Source organism: Diadema antillarum, unplaced genomic scaffold (assembly GCF_040938485.1).
Source record: "Diadema antillarum isolate AM-2024a unplaced genomic scaffold, OU_Dant_1.0 scf00000065, whole genome shotgun sequence".
NCBI lineage: Eukaryota > Metazoa > Echinodermata > Echinoidea > Diadematoida > Diadematidae > Diadema > Diadema antillarum.
This window is the reverse complement of record NW_027270954.1, coordinates 1,785,507-1,806,178: the sequence shown is the minus strand read 5'-3', so window position 1 is coordinate 1,806,178 and position 20,672 is coordinate 1,785,507. Positions and strand designations below refer to the sequence as shown.

Below are 20,672 nucleotides of genomic sequence, written 5' to 3'. Positions count from 1 at the left end.
ATTTGCATTTCCTTAAACTAAGGTAACAGACCTGGTGCACACTTTAGATGAGACATTTTGAAATCTGTCGATCTAAAGTGTATTAAGTAGAAATGACTGTACGGGGAGGGTATGGGAGGGGTTAGGCCTATCCCACTCTTACGCTAGGGAGATTTTGTATTTTCAGAATTGAAATTGAGCCGTCTTTGGGTGAAATATTTAGACAGTTTTCTATCAAAAAAGTAAGAACAATTCCACATCTCGAGAGTTACGAGGAGGAGCAAAATGATATGTTTGTTCCCAATACTTTTATGGGGAACCATCCCCCTCTCCTCCATCGACGCCTCTGCATATGAGGGAGCTTTTAAAGTGAAAGATCCGCTGCACACTCTTTGATGAATACAAGGAAATAAAACGTCAATCTCAAAAGTGTACAAAGTCTATCGAAAGGGACCCAGTAGCGGATCTTTTGCATATTCATGATTGCAATTTAGCGATCCGGTGCATTTGGCGGTACTTGTCCAATTTTCCACAAAGAAAGTTCGAGAGTTGTCCTCATCTCGGGAATTGCTTGGAGGACAAATGATTTGTCTGCCCCCCAACATTTCCGTAGGGGCGGGGTAAATGCCCCTTTGCCCCCCCCCCCCCCCCCCCGAGATAGATTCGACGCCCCTGATCATCCCTGCGTGAGTGCCCATAGATGTATCAGAGTCATCATCGTTTCAGGAATGATGCAGGAAATGGAGGGGGGGGGGGGTTAAATTATGGCGGTATAGTTTTTTTTGTTATTGTTTGTTAGTTTGTTTTCGTACATAATTTGCAGATGGTCCCGAGTTGCTCGCTTCATAGCATGTTTACATGTAAGCCTATGCTATTTGACGTTGTCAACGTCTGGACCATACCTTATGTCGATATCACTTTCTTCGCGAGCGAGCGCTTGAGAAAATTATGTATACATTATCCTACAAGAATACTGTTCAGCTCTGTAACCTGTCTGAAGGCGGGCGTACGAACGTCATACAATATGACAAAAAATGATACAATCACATTTCTGCTTCCTCCATTTTTTTCTCAAATTTCAGGGGGGGGGGGATGATTGTACAGGCCATCCCCCCTCCTCCATTTCAGGGGGGGCCCCCATCCCCCCCCCCCCCCGGATTTACGCCCATGGTTCAAACAGCCTGAAATCCCTGGAAAAGAGAGGACTTTTATAGTGATTCAATTTATAACGTGTGCATTTTTACACATGCACTAGCCATTTCAACGTATACAATGTCAGTTCCCGCAGTGTTTGAATGCTCTCCGAGAATTCTGTCCCATGAAACTGTCGCATAATACTTAAAAAAAAAGATGCACCGCTCATCAACAAAGCGGCAAACATCACTGACGTATGTTAGAGTAATACACTTTTTTTCCCATTTTTTTAAAGCCTTTATCCGTTGCAGGTGAGCTGTTTTCGTATAAGGTCACTCACAATCGAGAAGAAGGCATAGTTTTGATTCATTGCTAGCAGCTCACTTGCTTGACCGGCAAAGATAGTTTGGATACCGACTCTTGGTAAGGGAAATTCTGCCACCTTCATTCTTTATTTTCAACTATTAGCATAAGGGTTAATCTGTGGTTGATTTCTACCCTAAGGATAAGTGTCATTTATCACAATACACATGCAGGAGAAATGTAGGACACTACTGAATGGGGTTATCATATTTATATATTCTCCATTTGCAACAAAATTCTGCGTGTGTCATGAATGCACTAATTTTTTACTGAAAACTAGAACTGCTATTATTTTGCATCAAACTTAAAGATTTTTGGTTTGGTTTGGGTTTATTTCTGCCTTTTTTCCAAATCACAAATAACAAAAGAGTACATAAGAACTTAACATTGCACAACGTATAACTCAGCATACTGTCTTAAACATTAATTCAAAGTACATACATGCACTGTGAGCATGACAGCATTCAATGTATGAGCCGTATAGCATAATGTCACTCTCATAAAAAATGTTTAGAAGGGAATCATGGAATTAACAATTGTAAATCATGTAAATGATAACTGATTATTCATTCAGAATATTTCATGTCGTTACAATAAACGAACTTCAGAAAAAAAATAATAAAGAGGAGATTGAATAAATTTATTTTAAAATTAAGCATTCTTATCTGTTAGAAAATGGAAAATCAGGAGACCGCGATCATAACCAGCAGCTTGACATGGATCGAGGCCTCGGGGTAATTTGTATAAAGGTATACGATAAGATGGTTGAAATTGGCATTGAACTACTCAGAGGAATGAAATCGTTGAATGCTCAGGTTCCTGCTAAAACGTTACACCAGCGAATTTCATACGAACATCTAGAAATAAAGATACTTTCGGAAATATAGGCATAGTGATTGAATGATAGGGCCCTTATATATGCATGATTCAATCTCTGATATTTCTTGTGAGTTTATGGTAATTTAGCAAAACAGCAAAAGTATCGCAAGTTCAAGAATTTTTGCAGACTATTATCTGATCTGAGAACATTGCGTACTTGGCGCGGGGATGATGTCACACTGTTTTAAAAAAAAAAATCCTGCCAAGTACACTCTGTTTACAAAATGCGACTTTGCAGCCCCTCCCCACCCCCCCCAAAAAAAAGACTTTAATGCTAAAAACTGCCCCCCCCCCCTCCCCGCATCACTCCCCATCCAAGACCAGGATCTACTATAAAAAAACCTTGAAAATCCACTCACTAAACGTATTCAGTCAGAATGTTTCCAGTTTTTGTTTTCTTTTAAAATATGGAAATCTGGGGTCCCTATATCAAGTTTATAATTGTCACCGTTGTGATTACGCAATGAGTTTGATGACAAATTTAAAAGTGTTTTCATCAAAAAGTAGAAATTGTGTTGTAGTAACAAATTTACAAACTCATAGCACTGTATTAGCTTACCTCTTCTGGTTGTAGAAAGAAGATTATCAAAGTTAACTTAAATTTGGGGGACTTTGTTTTCCCAACCTATCCATTTCTCTAGCATCTTTTCAGTTGGAGCCCCCAGGAGGTGAATGGTTGCCATTTGCATATTTTACATTTTCTGTAACCCTTGTGACAATCCTTGTCAATTTTTTTTTTTTAAAATACGATAATGTGCTTTCAAAAAGAAGATGAAAATATAAAGATTTACCTAGATTAGCATGGTCTCCCTTGCCCTACCCCTCCGGATCATCCCTCAATCTGCCACAAACAAATTTGAAGTACAGTCACTAATTAAACCAACACAAAGTTCTACCCTACCTCATTACTTCGGTTAATATGGTTTATGAGAAAATTTCTAAAGATTCCTTAATTTGGGTATTTTTTCTCCAAAAGATATCCTATCCCCTTAAGAATGCTAGCTATCTGCAAGGAAAATATCCATCTTGGAATTTTCAAGAATGATATCGATATACAATGATATAGACCCCAATATGGACAGTTCCATCCCCCCCCCCCCCCCGCCGTGAGCAAACTCGAAACTACAGTCATTCTTTTACTCTTTTTATTACTCCATTTCACTCTTTTTTCACTCTTTATCTTTCACTTTTTAAATTTGGCGGTTTTGGTCTCCCGGGGCCCTTGCGAGAGGATGGTGTTCATTTCAACAAACTGACATTCTATATTTCCCTAGGAATGCTACCTTCCAAGTTTGGTGAGAATCCGTTATGAGCTTTTCAACGATGAGGTTTAATGTAAAAAGTGTACGCAAGGGGCACGAGGCACAAGACACGACTAACGCGGGACGGCGGACGCCAGATGGTGAGTGAACGCAATATCTCGACAGAACCTTCGGCTCAAGAGAGCTTAAAACAGAGAAAAAAGAATAATAATTTCAAACATTAACTATTACAAATTAAAGACTCTGGCCAATGCAGTGTTAAAAGCTATGACACTACGGATGTCCGGAATTATTTCAAAGGTCTGAAGGTATCAGAAATTGTTCTGCCAAATTTATTCGAAGTGGAATACAAGCTCATGTGTCTGCCATTTTCTTCGCATAGAGTTGGTCAAATCGCAGATTCTGCTCTTCGCTGAAATAATTTTTCCAGTCGCCAATAACTGTTTTTCCAGTCGCCAGAGTCTTTATTGAGTGCATATCTTGCAGAAACTGAATAATTGTAATGTCTTATGTAATATTGTAGTATGTTATTGTCCGATCAAACATTCTTGTCAACACGCTGCAGATTCCATTTTGGGTCTTGCTGTCAGGCTCTCCGAATTCATCATTATCAATTCCACACTCTACTTCGCTTCCCTCTCTTCCTCTTTCCCTCTTTCTCTCTCTAACTTTCTATACAGAGCTTGACGGCGGACACCAAATGGCTTGATAGCTGTACATGTTACTTCTTGTGTCTTACTGATCATACCCTGGCGATAGCTTTAATGCAACAACAGTTTATAGTGTATATACCAAAGTAGGCTTTATGATTATGCAAATCATGTTGTACTCCTGAAACCAATGAAAGCTCGGTCTCGGTAATAGTTCACATTTTATTTATTTATTTTTTTCTTATTTGGCACCCTAACATCATCTGGTCTTATCTACTATCCGTTCTCCGTTTCTTTTTCACAAACACTGATTACTCGGGGCTTACAGCCAAACAAGCTTGCTTTCATGTAGGTCCCGCCATACTTTTCTTTGATCAACCCCATCTCGATTTCGAATTTGACCAGTTATTACATATAATTACTGTGTTATCACCATGTATATTGTTGTGTTTTGCACATTGTTTACAAGGTGAAAGAACTTGTTTGATTTCTGTTATAATGTCCATAAATGAGAAGTATGGAAATGAAATGAATTGAAATTGAATTGAATTGAATAACACCTGCGAGAACAAACATAAGGTGTCACCAGTCAAATTGATACAAATTATATCCATATATGAATATACACACGCACGCATGTACATATGATGCACGTATAAATTTGAGTAAGTTGTCCACGTGTTGGCATGACAATCCTTTATATATATGTGACCCTGCACCTCAAAACAAAACAAGAAGTCGCCAGACATGAATTTTTAGTTAAGACCATATTCTGAAAGAGCAGACTTTAAGCTTTAAAATGATGTATAACTCAAATCAAATGGACTCTCCTAACCTATCTAAATATTGGAAAGAAAGCACAAACTCAGGAAAAGTGTGAACTGAGAAAAGAGGCTCTGAAGTACAGTGTCTATTCAAGCACTTAATCTTTACCAAACCGTGCTGGCTGTGCGATGAATGGGACAAAAAACAGGAAGTAAACCACCAGAGTAACAACAATGAAGGAATTATCAGATTAAACTGAAATTAAGCATGCCTCATTAACACATTTTGTCCATAATCAATGCCAACTTTCAAAGCAGTAGCGCCATTCTTTCAAAAGTTATTAGAGTTGAAAGTGAAGAGTGTCGACAAGGTTTTTCAGAAATGAAAAAGGGATTCCAAAGACACACCTAATCACACTATTCTACCAAAAATGTTCGAGATACACTGCTAAAAAAACCACACTTTTCTGCCCGTTTTATGATACCAAATTTTAGCATAATGTAAAAGAAGACCCGCTCTTTCAGAAAATATGAAAAAGTAAAATTCGGCTAGGTTGACCCATTTCACTTATTTTCAGTCCTCACGCAAAATCAGTGTGTGCGACTTTATGTTTGTTTTGAGGTACACGGTCACATATATACGTACAATTTATACATATACATATAAAACTAAAGCAAGGTTCATGTTATATTTACCATGCTGTATTGTTCTCTCAGTGTCAACACTTCAGAAAAAGCAAATCGCTCGAAAATTTGTGTGCCGAAATAAACAGTTGGTGAATACAGCATGAACTTTGTTTCCGTTTAGTTAGTGATTATTATCTTTAAATTGAATGACCGATACACACGAAACGTATGGCATCGTTGAATTCAAATGACCCTTTTGCGAATTTAATCGGCAAGGGTATTAAATTGACCGGGAAATCCTTTACATGTTTTATACCCGGAGGGTAATATCGACCATAGAATATAAAATATTTTACCACTAAATGTAACATCGACCATAAATGTGATACCTTAATGTAAACCCTAAATGTAATACTGACCGCAAATGTAAGAAAAAAAAATTCTTACTTCAATAATCATGTCAACCATAGATGAAAAGCTAAATATGTTTAAACTGCCGATACTTACTTCGTTGCATAGATAACCTAAGGGACAAGCGCTTACTATTCAATTTCCCTTCTTCTTCAGTGAGTTTTTTATCATCTCATACCAACAGAAACAGATTATAAAAATAGAAAAGTCTTTACTGGCGTAGAAACCTTTATATCATAGATATTTTCAATAAAAAGTATTGACCATTCAAATTCATGCAATTGTTCCGTCGAGATGTTTTCATTGCAGCTGATTGACAAATTGTCCTACATCGACGTAAATAAATACTGAATTGATCAGAGTGTTTTAGAAGTAGCCATGATAAAAAATCATGGGCGTACGTACTCGAACAGGATTCGAACCTACGACCTCCTGATCTCCTGATAGGCGTCATCTCCACTAGACCACCGAGCTTCCGCCCGACAGCAAGTGTTGGTTCTAATCCTTATAGCATGCAGCAGGTACTGCGTAATTATTAAAATTCATGCAATTCTTCCGCCGAGATATTTTCATTGCAACTGATTGACAAATTGCCCTTGACAGAACACATAATGAAAACATGAAACAAGAAGGAAAATATTGAAAACATTCTTTCATTTTATTTCAGTTAAAAAGTTCATTATTCACCTAGAAGTGGTTTCAGACATGACAGTAGCCTTCCAAATAGTTTGTAAGAAGCTAGCACGAACTACCCTTGTAGTTTGATCGAGAATTTACGTAAAAAATTATATAACTGTTTTATAATGGATGTGTTTTGCAGGGTGTATTAGTGTATCAACAACTATTGCGTATAACGCCTTGGCATGTGTTTTAGCGTATGTGTGTCAGAGGGAAAGAGTATTGGAATTAATCATTATATCATTGATTCTAAAGGTAGGTTTTCATTTAATCATAATCATGATAATTGCTTCATTTCAACAGAGGTAACGCTGCAACTGTGCGGGAAAATCATAGTACACCATGGTGATTACAAGGTCTCATGTCGTAATGGCAGCTTCGGAATGAACCCAATTTGCCGTGTTTGATATGAACCCAGACCACTGTACCTCAATGGTGCACCATGTTCAATTGTATGTCTAACACTGACAAAAAAAGACAAATATGAAAAAAAAAAATTCTTGAAATTTGCAACGCTGCGCGCATTCAGTCTGAAATGATTGCTGAAAAAAAATGACGCAGTGAACGATGGAAATTGGTGTATGTCTGAAGACTTTAAGAACCTCTTAAAAAAGGTTTATGTGCAGAGCAGGGAGAATTTGTATAAATAGTCAGTGAGCTTCGGGTACAGTCAACTCCCGTTTTAACAAAGTCCTCGGGACGGGCAATTTTCTTTCATTATATCAAAATTTTGCTGCAGGCAAACAATAAAATATCGATGATATGGACAATAGATTATTAAAATGAAATGAAATGATGTTCGATAAAGATGCATCTGAGATTCTCTCATACTTTTTTTTCTTGTCAATCAATATGGTTTCAGCAGTTCAGTGAATGTTTTGTTATCATGGACAGATTAACCGCTGTTTAAGAAATTCAAATAAAAATTCGTATAACATTTACTTTGATGACACTTGATTAAAAAAAATAGTTTCACATCTAAGATAATACAACTGCTGTTAGTGTGGATCTTCCACATGGTTCACCCTTCGGCAAAATAGGTAACGAATAATAGGATAGATTGTCAAAAAATACGGTCGATAATCAATGGAACGTTGACAGCATTGAAGAGAATTAAAAAGAAAAGAAATATCGTCTATAAAATTCATTCAAATTGAAATTCGAGCCCGGTGCCTGCCATTTCCTTGGCGTAGAGTTCATCAAATCGGCGGTTCTGGTCAACTGTGAAATAATTCTGCCAGTCTCCGATAGCACCTAACAAGATGTATAGCAAAACAGTCATTTACAAAGATTATTGTCATTTTCCTTGAACAGTGTTACGTACAACAGGAGAAAATAGTAGATTTTTCTTGCATGCTAGTATCATTAATTTTGCACAAACGTTCACTTTTTTTTACTTATCACAGTATTCCTTTCTTTCCTAAGGAGGGTAGTGCCTTTACTCCTTCCAAACACCGAGTTTGGTGGTAAGAAAAAAAAAACACCATAGATATTGCAATACAATACATTTCAGTTGGACATAAACTAGAAACGGCAATACTAAATGATAACAACTCAGCAGAGACTTTATTTGTCATGTTAATCTCTAACTGCAGTTAACTGCTGTATACAGAGCATCCACATGTTTTATCCCTTATCAAAAAACGTCTCTGATAATAAGGCATAATTGTGTGTATTACAAGTTTTAAACAACGTTAAAGTCAAAAGGCTCAGCAGTTATGATTTCTGTGGGAGTGTAAATCTGTTCCGTTACTTAAATGTACCATTAATCCGAGAATAGCAGTAATAATGAACCCTTGTACGTGGGTAGTGGTGTTTAAGGTAAATATATTTCCTTGGTGCAGGTGAGCATGAACTCCCCAATTCGGCGAATTGAAAACTACTTATGCTTTTTTGAATGATTGTTCTTGAACGGAAAAAAAGTGTCACCACATAACTGACAGTGTATACCTTTCCTCATGAATGACGATCCACTTTTCATGGTGTTTTCGCTCGTAGCCAGGCCACTTGAAGTGATGAGTGAGTCAGGATTGGAACTTTTGCTCTTCTTCATCGCACTAAAGGTGGACGCCTCAACGATGCGGTCCATGACGTCATCGGAGAGGGCTTTCCCCATGAAGCTGGCCACCTGTTCTACCGCCCCACGATGATCCTGATTAATTACAATAATGTATTTTGTAACAATACTACTGCGCATAAAACAAAGTTTTTCATTTATTCCCAGATACCTTAAGTGAACTGGTTCTATCAGCAGGTGAGTATGCGCTATATTTCTATCGTCATTCGATGATGAAGGTCAGAGGAAAGGAATGTCATTAACATTCGCGCTGTTTCTCAGGGAAGAGTAAAGAAATCATTTGGACTGCCTTTATCCGTGATGCCACCATGGAGCTAGATCCGTGATGCCAATTACAAACGCAGGCTTGAGATAATGAAGATTGCGAGAAATAAAAATTCTTTTCAATTTTGAGTTCTCGTAGCACTCTTCGTTTTAGCTTTTAACTCGCTTGTTTAATCGTGGACAATTCAACACAGACGGGCTTTCAAAACAAAGTTATCCACTAATCCTTCAAATTTCTTTTGTATTTCATTAAGCTATTGATGTAGGTTGAATTTCGGACATACTACATGTCCTTTTTGTTGTTGTTGGGTTTTTTCCCGACCCGTTGAGCCATGTGATTTAACTTAATTTTCTCCACAATCATCATTAACCCACAAAACATTACATAATTATTGTCATGAATGTACACACTAGTAGATATATGATGTAACAATGCTTGCTCTAATGTCTGTATGTACATACAGGTTGACCAGATTAGTGGAGAAGTTTCTATTTGGTATAGCTACAGTGCATGCATATCAAAGGGAAGAACTCACCCAATCCAGAATGTTTAGGAAGTGCCAACATATTCATCTAAGTGATGCAATACATACACTGTCCTTGTAGCCCAATGTGATTGGTAGTTATTTTAGGTATGATGTTATGCACATAACTAGACACACAGTAAGTTAGGGTATCTGGAAGGCTCTTGCAACTAAAAGTATGTAACCCCAGGTTGGAGAGAATTTCAGAACCTTCCAGAAAGGGTGAAGGTAACTATATAAGCCACAAAAATTCTGATGTAGGCAGAGTACCCAACACCTCTGCTCTGAAGCGACTTGTCATAGGGTGCGTTTATCAACTCCTTTTCTCGGCAGAAACAGGTTATCCAAACAGCTTTCAAGGAATTTTTACGAGTTGATAAACGCAAAGCTGTTTTGATAGCCCTTTAGGGAAGCCTTTTACGAAAGGGTGCGTTTATCAACTCTCCTTTCTCGGCAGAAACAGGTTATCCAAACAGCTTTCAAGGAATTTTCACGAGTTGATAAACGCAAAGCTGTTTTGAAAGCCCTTTAGGAAAGCCTTTTCGAAAGCCCGAAATTTGTGACGATCCAAACAGGTTTCCTAAACAGGTTATCAGAAACCTGTTTGTAAAAGCCTTTCGAAGTTGATAAACGCAAAGCTGTTTTGAAAGCCCTTTAGGTCGCCCTATACTGCAGTTGCGCAACCATGCGTTTCCAGTTTCTGGAAAGACGCGCGCCACGTAAAGTGCACACGAGTACGTGTACACAGGTGTATACATACAGCTGTGTGTAATGCACGCATATGCTTGGAACAAGGAGATGTTTCTCTCACCAACAAGGTTTGAGAAATAAAGTAACAACAGTCTCATTCCCTTTGATCCCATGTCTCATGCCGCTACTCAGAAATATTTGAAGTATGTGCTAAACTGGAGCTGCCTCACAGATAGGAAGACAATTGATTCATGTGGCATTGTATCATGACTCCTCACTCTCAAAGGAAGATATGTCTTTATGATGGTAATTGCTTTTCGCCGTCCCTTCTTAGAAAACAAGCGGCACATTAATAGTACAGGCAGTCAGGGCTTTGGAAAGAGCTCTCGAAAGGGCTATGGAAAGGGCTATCGAAAGTTGATAAACGCAGCCGACGAAAACAAGCGGCACATTAATGGTACAGGGAGTGGACAGGGCTTTCGAAAGGGCTATGCAAAGGGCTTTCGAAAGGGCTATGGAAAGGGCTATCGAAAGGGCTATGGAAAGGGCTATCGAAAGGGCTATCGAAAGGGCTTTCGAAAGTCGTTTAAACTGGGGAAAGTTGATAAACGCAGCCATAGTCAGTCCTGTGTTACCTGCTGACCTGCTATATTTGTGGAGATAAGGTCTGGGAGACATATTGCCTGCTGAGAACTGATTCGCCTATACTGGTGAACGATTCCAGTATCATGTCTATGGACATTACTACATTGAAGCGGTGACGGGCTGGATTCCTCGTTGGATAGTTTTTCGCTGGATTATCAGTCACGCATCAACTGGACTCGGTCGGCATTACGTCTGGATTCTACACGTGTCGCTGTGGATTTATACTTTGGATTTATACTTTGGATTACAGTAACATGTGCCTAGTGATTTACGTTTGAGGGATCATTTCATCGGTGTATCGAGGATATCCATCTGTGCATCGGACATATCATCTGTGGACATTTTCAGGAGATTACAAGGAACTTGTGTTGACTCCACTGTAGCATGTGTAAATGATTGCATTGTTATTCTGATGTATATCAAAGTAATTGTGTATTAATTATACTGATTGACAAGTTTGTACCCGAAATATAACTGTTAACAAACCACCTGAACATTCATATATTGATTCTTTTTTGCGATCATTCTCAGTGTGATTTTGGTCGTAACAATATAGCAATACTCTGGTATATCTGATACTTTGCAACAAAATAAATTTGCAGTTCACTGTACTGTCTTTGCTAAGAGCATTTTAATTCTCGTTTAGAAGCACAAATCTGCCTTTCTCTCTTCTCATTTTCTCTTGAAATTCATACTCAATATCTCAAAGGAGCAATGCTTCCCTTATTCATAGTACATTATCGATGTCTCTTTAAGGACAGAAATTATTTCTCAAATGGATCACGAAAAGTTCATCTTTGAATATTATATACGTCAAATTATTAAATGGATTCAAGTTGTCCTGAGGCACATGCAAATAAAATGACTGGATTGTATTGCTTCCTAGCATTTAGTGTAATCACATCATACCTTCTTCATGTCTTCGTACTTGAGGAAGAGCACGTTTGGATGATTTCTTCTTCTCCACCAGGGTAGGACGTTCTCAAACCAGGATCCCATTATCGCTGAAAAAAAAAATCAACGACAACACGACATTTACCTTCAATTGGAAATTCACAACTAAAACTATTCAAATGTTGCAAATTGCATTTAAGTGTTCAGTCAAAGATGCAGTGTTCTACATAATATAATGTTAGGCACATTAGCCATAGTATTAAATCAACAACTTAGATTGGCTATTTTAGTGTCAAAATCTAAAGTGGGTAATCCCATAGCTACATAGATGGTATTAAGAGGGGAACAACATTTTTGGTGACGCTTAATCTCTTTTATTGCATCTTTCAATACGAGGTTTTCTTTTTCACTTACACTCGTAAAGCTTGTTGATGACTGATACATTTGAATATCCTCGAGAAGGTTATTTGGTATGAGGGTATCTCTTTTTTTTTCCAATAAAATCCTCCCCACCTCAAAATTTATCGTAGGAGAACGATCATCCTGAACTTCATGTTGGAAACATATTTTGCACTTCTGGTGTACCTCTAAACTCGTAGGCGTAACGCCACTAACCTCTTCCGGCGATGAACTCCTCAAAGAAGATATCCCAAGTCTCGTAGGACGGCAGATGTCGAAGTAAGCGACAGAAGTGGTAGAGAGACACTGCGGTGTCCTTTGGATTCCTTGCCACGTAGATGACCTTTACTTTGGGGTCGTCTGATCTGATATCCAAGGGCAGCCAGTCGGGAAGACAGTGGGTCTTTAAGATCCGTGGGGATGGCATGTCTTTCGCATAGTCAGAAAATAACGGGGCTTTGTTCACCTTAAGGAATGGATATGAAGGTCAAAACCAAAATGACTGAAATATTCTCACTTATCGCAGCATTTATCCGAAAGTATGTGAGGTATATTATTATAAGAAATGTGGGTGGATAACAAGGTTATATTGTGTAAATATAGTTAAGAAATTATTGGTTGCTGAACACATACATATGTTCACAAGCCTTGGAAGAAGATCAAACAAAGGGTACTCGCACTCTTTCCACAAAGAAATGCATTCTTATAACTCGCCTACTAGAAGCTTTTATGAATAAGATCAAAAGACAACGAAAGAGGTAGGCATTGGGTAATTTGTTCAAACATATTGTTTAACTGCCGTGAAATAGCTCTAGCTCTTTAATAGTACCGTCGTCGGATATCAGACGGTGACGCGGGTAAAAATAAACCCTCAGAGTAGTTCCTTCTTTTTCACTTGATATTCTTAATGATATAGATCGAGCATACGATCATGTTATTCACCAAGAGTAACAGCGGATAAAAAGAAAAAAAAAATCTGTAACGCTGGACAAATTATGATTTTACATTACACATCGAAAGGTTTTGGCAAATATACAGCGTGCCAATATCGGTCCAAAAAGTTTGATATTCCTTCTTGTTTCCCTTTTTTTTTTTTTTTTGCTTTGTTTTCTACCATTAGAAATGACTACTCTCTTTAAGAGAAAATCCAGTCCAAATAAAACTTAGTCTGATAAAAAAAAAGTAAAATCTTACGAGTTCAACAGTAATTGACTGAAATCGGATGAAAAGTAAAGAAGTTATGACATTTTGAAGCTTTGCTAATTTCTGCATAACATTTCGTGTACAGTAGATATGAATATGCAAATGAGTGAACTAACCATGTCATACCCTTACAATTTTCCATAGATCGTATACACACACACAAAAATACAAAAATTCAATGTTTCTGTCATTGAAGTCTGAAACTTGACGTTATTCCTGGTTTAATAACTTCAGAATATAGTGATCAGTTAGATATACGAGTTTTTTTAAGCGTCAGGGAATAATTACGTTTGAACGAAAAACTGGAAATTACAAAATTTTATTTACAAACTATATGGTAAGTTGTGAGGAAATGACATACTCACTTTGCCATTTGCATATTCATATTGAGTGTTCAAGAATTGTTTCCCCTCAAAAATAGCGAAACTTCAAAATGTCATAACTTCTTTATTTTTCATCCGATTTCGATCAAATTTATACATTGTACCGTTGAACTCGTAATATTTTACTCTTTCTTATCAGACTAACTTGTATTTGGACTGGATTTCCTCTTTAAGCCATAATTGTATGCGCTTTGCCCTTTCATCTGCGATTTTTACTTTCTGTACAATACCTAAGACGACACGTTTTCCTTGCTCAAGCACTCGTGCTCTTTGAGTATCATCGATGACTACAGTCGATTGAAAGAACTGAAAATCAACTAACGAAATGAAGGCATTGTAAAACAATACTCACATCAGGGCATGTGATTACGTCGACTATATCTAGAAAGGGAACCATGGCCATTATATGTTCTCCTTCTAATTTTGCAACGTCCCCTTCGTACCGAACGAGCAGCATTATCTGCTGCATCCAAGTGGTCCCTGACGAGAAAATGCGTGTGAAGAGTTCATTTATTTCATTTCCAGCAGAAAATTGAATAACACTTTAACACTTTTATCTATATGCATCATAATGCGTGGTATTATTATTATGGCATGGTATAGGGAGATGCAGGAGAGTTGAGCCACGTTTTCTTGCTCTTTTTTTTTTTAATATCTTCTAATCAATCCCTGCTTCTAACAAGTGTTTGTTACCAAACTGAAGTAAAATGATGAAGCATGCAATTTCATTCTGGATAATTGCCTTAAAAAAAAATTGAAAAAAAAATCAAGTGGCTAAACACTCCCGCAGTGTGACTAGAGTTGAGCCATGTCTTCAGGAGAGCTGAGCCAGCTTTGGAAGACATGTGACACTTGTTGGAAAGTTGAATCATGATGTAAACAGATAAAGATGAAATTCAATTCAATTGGCTTCAATGTACCCTGATTGGTGTTATCTTACATTGGCTCAACTCTCCTGTATCTCACCCAATAAAGGAAAATACTATACTGATATACTGAATGTTATACTGTGACTTCTATGACCGTATCGAACTACGTTGTCAGAAATGGAAAAAGACTGCTGACACGCAGGGTTTCCAATTTGCAATCTCCTCATGAAAAGATAATAACTGAACTATCAAAACTGATGCAGATTGTTTATTGATTTAATTGGAAAGAAAAGGGAGACAATATTAACACACACAAACACACACACACACCAAAACTACGTGGCAGTTCTCTTTAATATATTAAAGGATAAGCGTGGAAATTGTAACAGAAGTGATTAGAGAGGGCAGGGGAAAAGGCGAGGAAGGAAGAGAGGTTAAAAGGTCAATATCAACGTACGCGAGGCATGAGAGGCACGAGCTCACCGAGACTCAAATGTGAGATTTGATTAGATGAATACAATATTCCAACGGGGATATAATTAGTACATAAAGTAAGGGATACTTCTGATATAATTATGAACCTATTGAAAAACAAACTCGATTCAAACATAAAGTATTATGACTTTGAAGATCATGTTAATGCTATTATCGAGAGATTTGATAAAATTGGTCCCTGAGACAACGACAAGGGGACTTCAGTGGATTGCCGGGTAGGTTATGAATTAATATTTCTTAAAGGGGATGGCTAGTAACTGATCAGTGGGAATCAGTGGGAATGCTGGGGATGATTGTTCCAATTCTTGTGGGATTCATTTAAGAGTACATTATATATCTATTGTTGTGAGAAAATTATTTGCTTTTGAACGGTCTCATATTCAAGTTATGTGCAGTTTAATGCCCCGTCACTGTACAGGCATGCTAGCCTGGAAACATTTAACTGCACATTACTTGAATATGAGACCGTTCTGAAGCAAATAATTTTCACACAACAATAGATACATAATGTACTCTTAAATGAATCCCACAAGGGTTGGAACAATCATCAGCCAGCATTCCCACTGATTCCCACTGATCAATTACTAGCTATCCCCTTTAACATCTGGAATAACGCTCGTTTTCACTGTATGCACTCTTCATCGGTGACTTAAATTCTGAGGAAAATATTCTGTGACGGGCTTTACAGATACACTACACTGAATTTGTTTACAGAAGTTAGAAAAGAAATTACAGCTTGATATAGTATATACTAGTATTTGAATGTGGTGAACATTTGCCGAGGTTAGTCATACAGAACAGTCTCAAACTCACCTGACTTTATATAAGTTATGACAAACGTGTCATCAGGCCGTACTTCGAAATTTTCCAACGCCACTAAAGCACGACGGGGCATGTGATTTGGCACAATCACTCCACGATACTCGTAACATTTCTCCTTTACACAGGCAGGAACTTCAGACGAGAAGATGGGCTGGTCACTTTCAGGAGCTCTTTCTGAGTAATAAAAACACAGAGCAATGCTGTGATGAAATACATGACTGTTCTTTATTACTCTGCATATTCACAAGCACTGCTGACTGGGAAAGAATGGCTATTGCAATACACATAAAAAGACATTAAATGAATTAATTGTTATATCAGCAAAGGCCTTAGCCTCACTAATTTGTCGTAAACACACGAACGTGATGTTGTTCTTACCTGCATGACGAGAACACGCCATTTTGAATTGGACCGTAGCGTCGACTGTTCGTCGAACGGAGCCTACGGCTAGCCCTCCAGCTCTTTTTTTTATACGTCTATTCAATTTAGAGCATTAATGTGCAGAGTGTGTGGCTGTATTATATTTGGAGTCATAAAATGTAACAGTGAATGAATTGTTTTCCTTCTCCATTTTTATTTCTTTATCCTTTTCGTAGATTCAAAATGACTTGTATTCACTCAAATCTTTCATTCTCCCATGGCTTCCTAGACATGAAATTTGTACACTTCTCCCTCTCTCCCTCCCCCCCTCGTCTTTTTCTCTCTCGCTCTCTCTACCCATTCGTATATTTCTATATACACAATACAAACAAGCTTATAACCTTTTTACTTTAGCACTTCTTTGTTTAAATGCTCGATGCTTCTTAGGATGCAACTTCCCAGATAATTCATATTACTTATTGGCAAGAGAGCAAGCCATTAAACTTCTCCATTTTGGTTTATTTCAGGTTTTCCTTCCCCAGCCAGAGCCCTTGTCAGTTATGCTGGCTGCAAATCATGAGATATCCAGTCGATACCACAATAAGGGATGGGTTGGGCTGCAAGAAGAGCTCGAGGAGACTGTGGTCAGGAAGACTGATGGAAGTTGATCCCTAAATTAGGGAGCTTTAGATTTGCGGCGCGGACTTTTGAGACGACGAGTGTTTTGGACGTTCTCCTCTAGTCTCTCTCTGCGTTGTGCTGAAAAGTAGCTTTAGATTACGCGGAGGCGCAAAGTGTAAAAATCAAAATGGCGCCCGTTGCATCAAGCAGCTCTCTGTGTCGTGAATTGAGCGGACGTGAAAATAGCCCAGAACGCGTCGTGAAAACTCAGACGACGCAGGCAATAAATAGATCGAGTTTATTAAGCGATTTAGCACATGCTCAGAACAGTTTTTCCCGCTCCAAACGTCCCCGTCGGAAAATCTAACACTTTGAGAGTGAGAAAAGATAAGAAAAGGTGCCATGTCTGTAGGTGACAATGTATTACAGTTAAAAAATACACGAGGGAAGGACGAGTAGCAGGCCAGCTGGAGTTTCATGCCCTTTAACGTTAAAGTCTCCACTTACCTTTTTTGTAAGACGATTCCAAATATGGCACCCACAGTGTGCACCAGGATAACGGGAGGGTAAGATACCTGTCCCATCCAAAACCCTTCCCCTGTCTTGTCGTTCCTTTGCTTGAGCGTCTCCCCCCCCCCCCTTTCCCCGATTGAAAATGCACCAACCCCCTGCTCCCCCCCCCCCCCACACACACATACAAAATGTCGTGTACGGCCAAACCCTTCCACGCTCGATCGCTTTTTCTTCTGAATGGTCCACTATTTCAAAATTTCATTACCCACCCCCCCCCCCCGAAAATCTTATACTTACCTACTGGGGTTTACAAACCAGTTTCAGACATGGGCAACAAGCGTAAGCAAAGATCTACTGCAGTATTGTAATCGAATGCTCTTGAGAAAGCGATCACTTCAAATCGTGGCATATAGAAATTATTAAAGGCAACAGAGTTCGACATCATGACTCAAATAGAACAGCTAATTGAAAAGACACAACACATTTTTTTAATCAAAAAGTGAAACAAGAGCAAACACAGAAAATTGTTTCATTTCATTTCAGTAAAAGAAAAAAGTTGTTTATTCACGAGTTTATTTTAGGAAAGCAGGAACACATAAATGATGTGACATAGTTAATATAACATATTCATGCAATAGACTTTAATAAACAATATATTATCACTTTATATAAGAATATAGACATATTATATACAACGCCCCAACACTAACCACACAATGCATCAATTTAAAGACAAAATGACACACAATGATCTTACTTGATCTGGGACCATCTTCCTAGTCGAGCTCTGACGATGGTCCCCTGCATTTCCAATTCCATACGTTACTGTATGTAAATCGTATTTTATACATTAGGTAATGAAACAGTAGGACTACAATCTTCAGATTCCTGCTTTGATTTTTGCCTCCATAATAAGTATTTACAGTGCTTTCCCGTTGTAACGAAGTTCTCGGGACCGGCAGTTTTCTTTCGTTATATCGAAATTTCTTGTAACTAAACAGATACAGCATATATGATGAAAAGACGCGAACCATGAGTATACTGTATGTTGTTTATTAAATAGTAATCATACTAGAAAAACCAATGTTAAATGCAGTACCATTTTCTTAATTTCGATTAAATTTTACATTCAAAGGAGAGCATAGTTGTTATTTTCATGCTAACTAAATGCAAGACTTCTTTTAAATTGAATGCACCTTTTTGGAACATGGTTGCCTTTTCACGAATTTGAATGACCGACGACATTCTGTCGCCGTTTGAAATGAATTTGAATGTTCATTGCTGAAATTCACGCTCCTATCTTGAATTTGAATGACGCAAATAAACAAGTGATTGCTATGATACTGAATTTGAATGACGGGATTTGATGTGATTGCGGATTCAGTGCTGCGAGCGTGGGATGCGTAAAATTCATGCTCGGAATAGGAACTTGGATGACATAATTTGCCTGGAAAACCTGTAGTATAAGTTTCAATAACATTAAATGTAAATACACTTGAACCAATTATACTTTACAAACATGCCAACGCCTGCTAATCATGAAAGTACATTTACCTATATAAAAAAAAGTGGTAAGAGAGGTAACAGTATTACATTTTGTGGTTCAATTGACCTTGCTATACAACTGTACAAAGTGAATATATGTGTATAATCTTTTTTAACGATCTATTCTGCAGCATGTATCAGTGCACTGACAATATTATTGCGTATGCATCATCATGTGTGTGTGTATGTGTGTGAGAGAGAGAGAGAGAGAGAGAGAGAGAGAGGATAAAATCAGTTGTTGAACAAAATAGCTTCGCATTGTATTTTTTCGGTCAAATTTAAACGATGCAATATATGTTCGCAGGCCCTTGGGACCGGAAGGAAATCATGAAATATATCATGTGATTGCAAGATCTTCTGATAACATTGACACTTTGGTGTGACATGAACCAGGACCACATTGCCACACAGGTGCATGATGATTAAGTGTGTGTCTCATGTCCTCATAAACAAGAGATAAGTTTGAAACCAATGGGGCGATTTGAACCCTTTCTGTACGCTGGGAGAATGTATATCAATTATCAGTGATCTTCGGTTGAAAAGATAATTAACTTTAAAAGTTGAAGACTTAGAAGATTAATTTTTTTATTCTGTAACTATGAATGTTATGATTTTGATATTTCTCTCTCACATACACACTCATACGCAGTTAGAATATAAGTACTCAAAAGTGTGCCCGGTGACGTCAATATGTTTCACAAACCAGTTTCATTCAAATTAAACAACGAAACAGTAGGACTACTATAATGTCAGATTCCTGCTTTGATTTTGCCTGCATTATTAGTTATTAGAGTGCACTCCCGTTGTAACGAAGTCCTCGGGAAGTCCATGCAGAGATGCTCTGTAAATGTTTATTAAACTATGTAATTTCGTGAGCGATCCGCATTTCAATATATCGGTGCACATTTCTTTTGTTTTTCGTTATCAGTTGCTCTCAGAAATAACTTTGTTTTGACAAAAATTTCGCCAAAAGAGTGTTTGCTGTCAAGATATATGCTCCATAGACTTGATTATGATCACTTTGGGACCTGGATTTTTACTTCGTTGTAACGAAATTTCATTATAACGTGTTCGTTGTAACGGGAGTGCACTTGCTGTATCGCCCACGCTTTTATTGAAATATTTGGTACGTGTTTGGTACGATTCAAACCCTGGCATGAATTTCATGATAAAGTATACATCAACGTCAGCAACATGACTATCTAACTTTTTCTCAAACCACAGAGCAATCATAAAATAGCGAAACAAAAGCATTCTTACTTCTCATACAGGTTTTCCAAGTTCTGACATAACTGGACATCTCGGGAAAGTTGTTGCTACCAGCGTTTTTGATAGAATTAGAAATTATCTTCATTTTCTTCTGGGAATCTCGGGAAAGTTGTTGCTACCGGCGTTTTTGATAGAATTAGAAATTATCTTCATTTTCTTCTAGGTTTCCGTCCTACACAGCTATCCGACATCATATCAATAGACCATTGGGTAGATGTAGGTACGAATGTTCTATACTTGCATCTGAAATGATAGTTCAAATTTTCTTCTTTGGCCAAGATTCTCTCATTCTTCTTTTTTTTTTGGGGGGGGGGGGTGTCAATCAATATGGTTGCAGTTGACACCTTGTAAT

The 20,672-nt window shown here is 37.9% G+C and overlaps 1 protein-coding gene across 1 annotated transcript; it reads right to left on the bottom strand.

Moving 5' to 3' along the window:
- Positions 1-7,891: 7,891 nt before the first annotated feature.
- On the bottom strand, positions 7,892-16,412 carry LOC139716431 (sulfotransferase 1A1-like). The gene is made up of 7 exons (XM_071627977.1): positions 16,391-16,412; positions 16,004-16,186; positions 14,197-14,306; positions 12,457-12,706; positions 11,857-11,951; positions 8,698-8,899; positions 7,892-8,001 (listed from the first exon to the last, which is right to left on the bottom strand). Exons 1-7 carry the CDS (start codon positions 16,410-16,412, stop codon positions 7,892-7,894), a joined length of 972 nt encoding a protein of 323 aa, XP_071484078.1.
- Between the last annotated feature and the right edge of the window lie 4,260 nt (positions 16,413-20,672).

What these genes read in the sequence shown, in the direction of transcription:
- LOC139716431 (XM_071627977.1), bottom strand. Translation starts at nt 16,412, where the DNA reads ATGGCGTGTTCTCGTCATGCAG. An exon ending in GGCGTGTTCTCGTCATGCAG is followed by an intron (nt 16,187 to 16,390) that starts GTAAGAACAACA and finishes TTTATTACTCAG; the next exon opens with AAAGAGCTCCTGAAAGTGAC. An exon ending in CATAACTTATATAAAGTCAG is followed by an intron (nt 14,307 to 16,003) that starts GTGAGTTTGAGA and finishes TTTTCTCGTCAG; the next exon opens with GGACCACTTGGATGCAGCAG.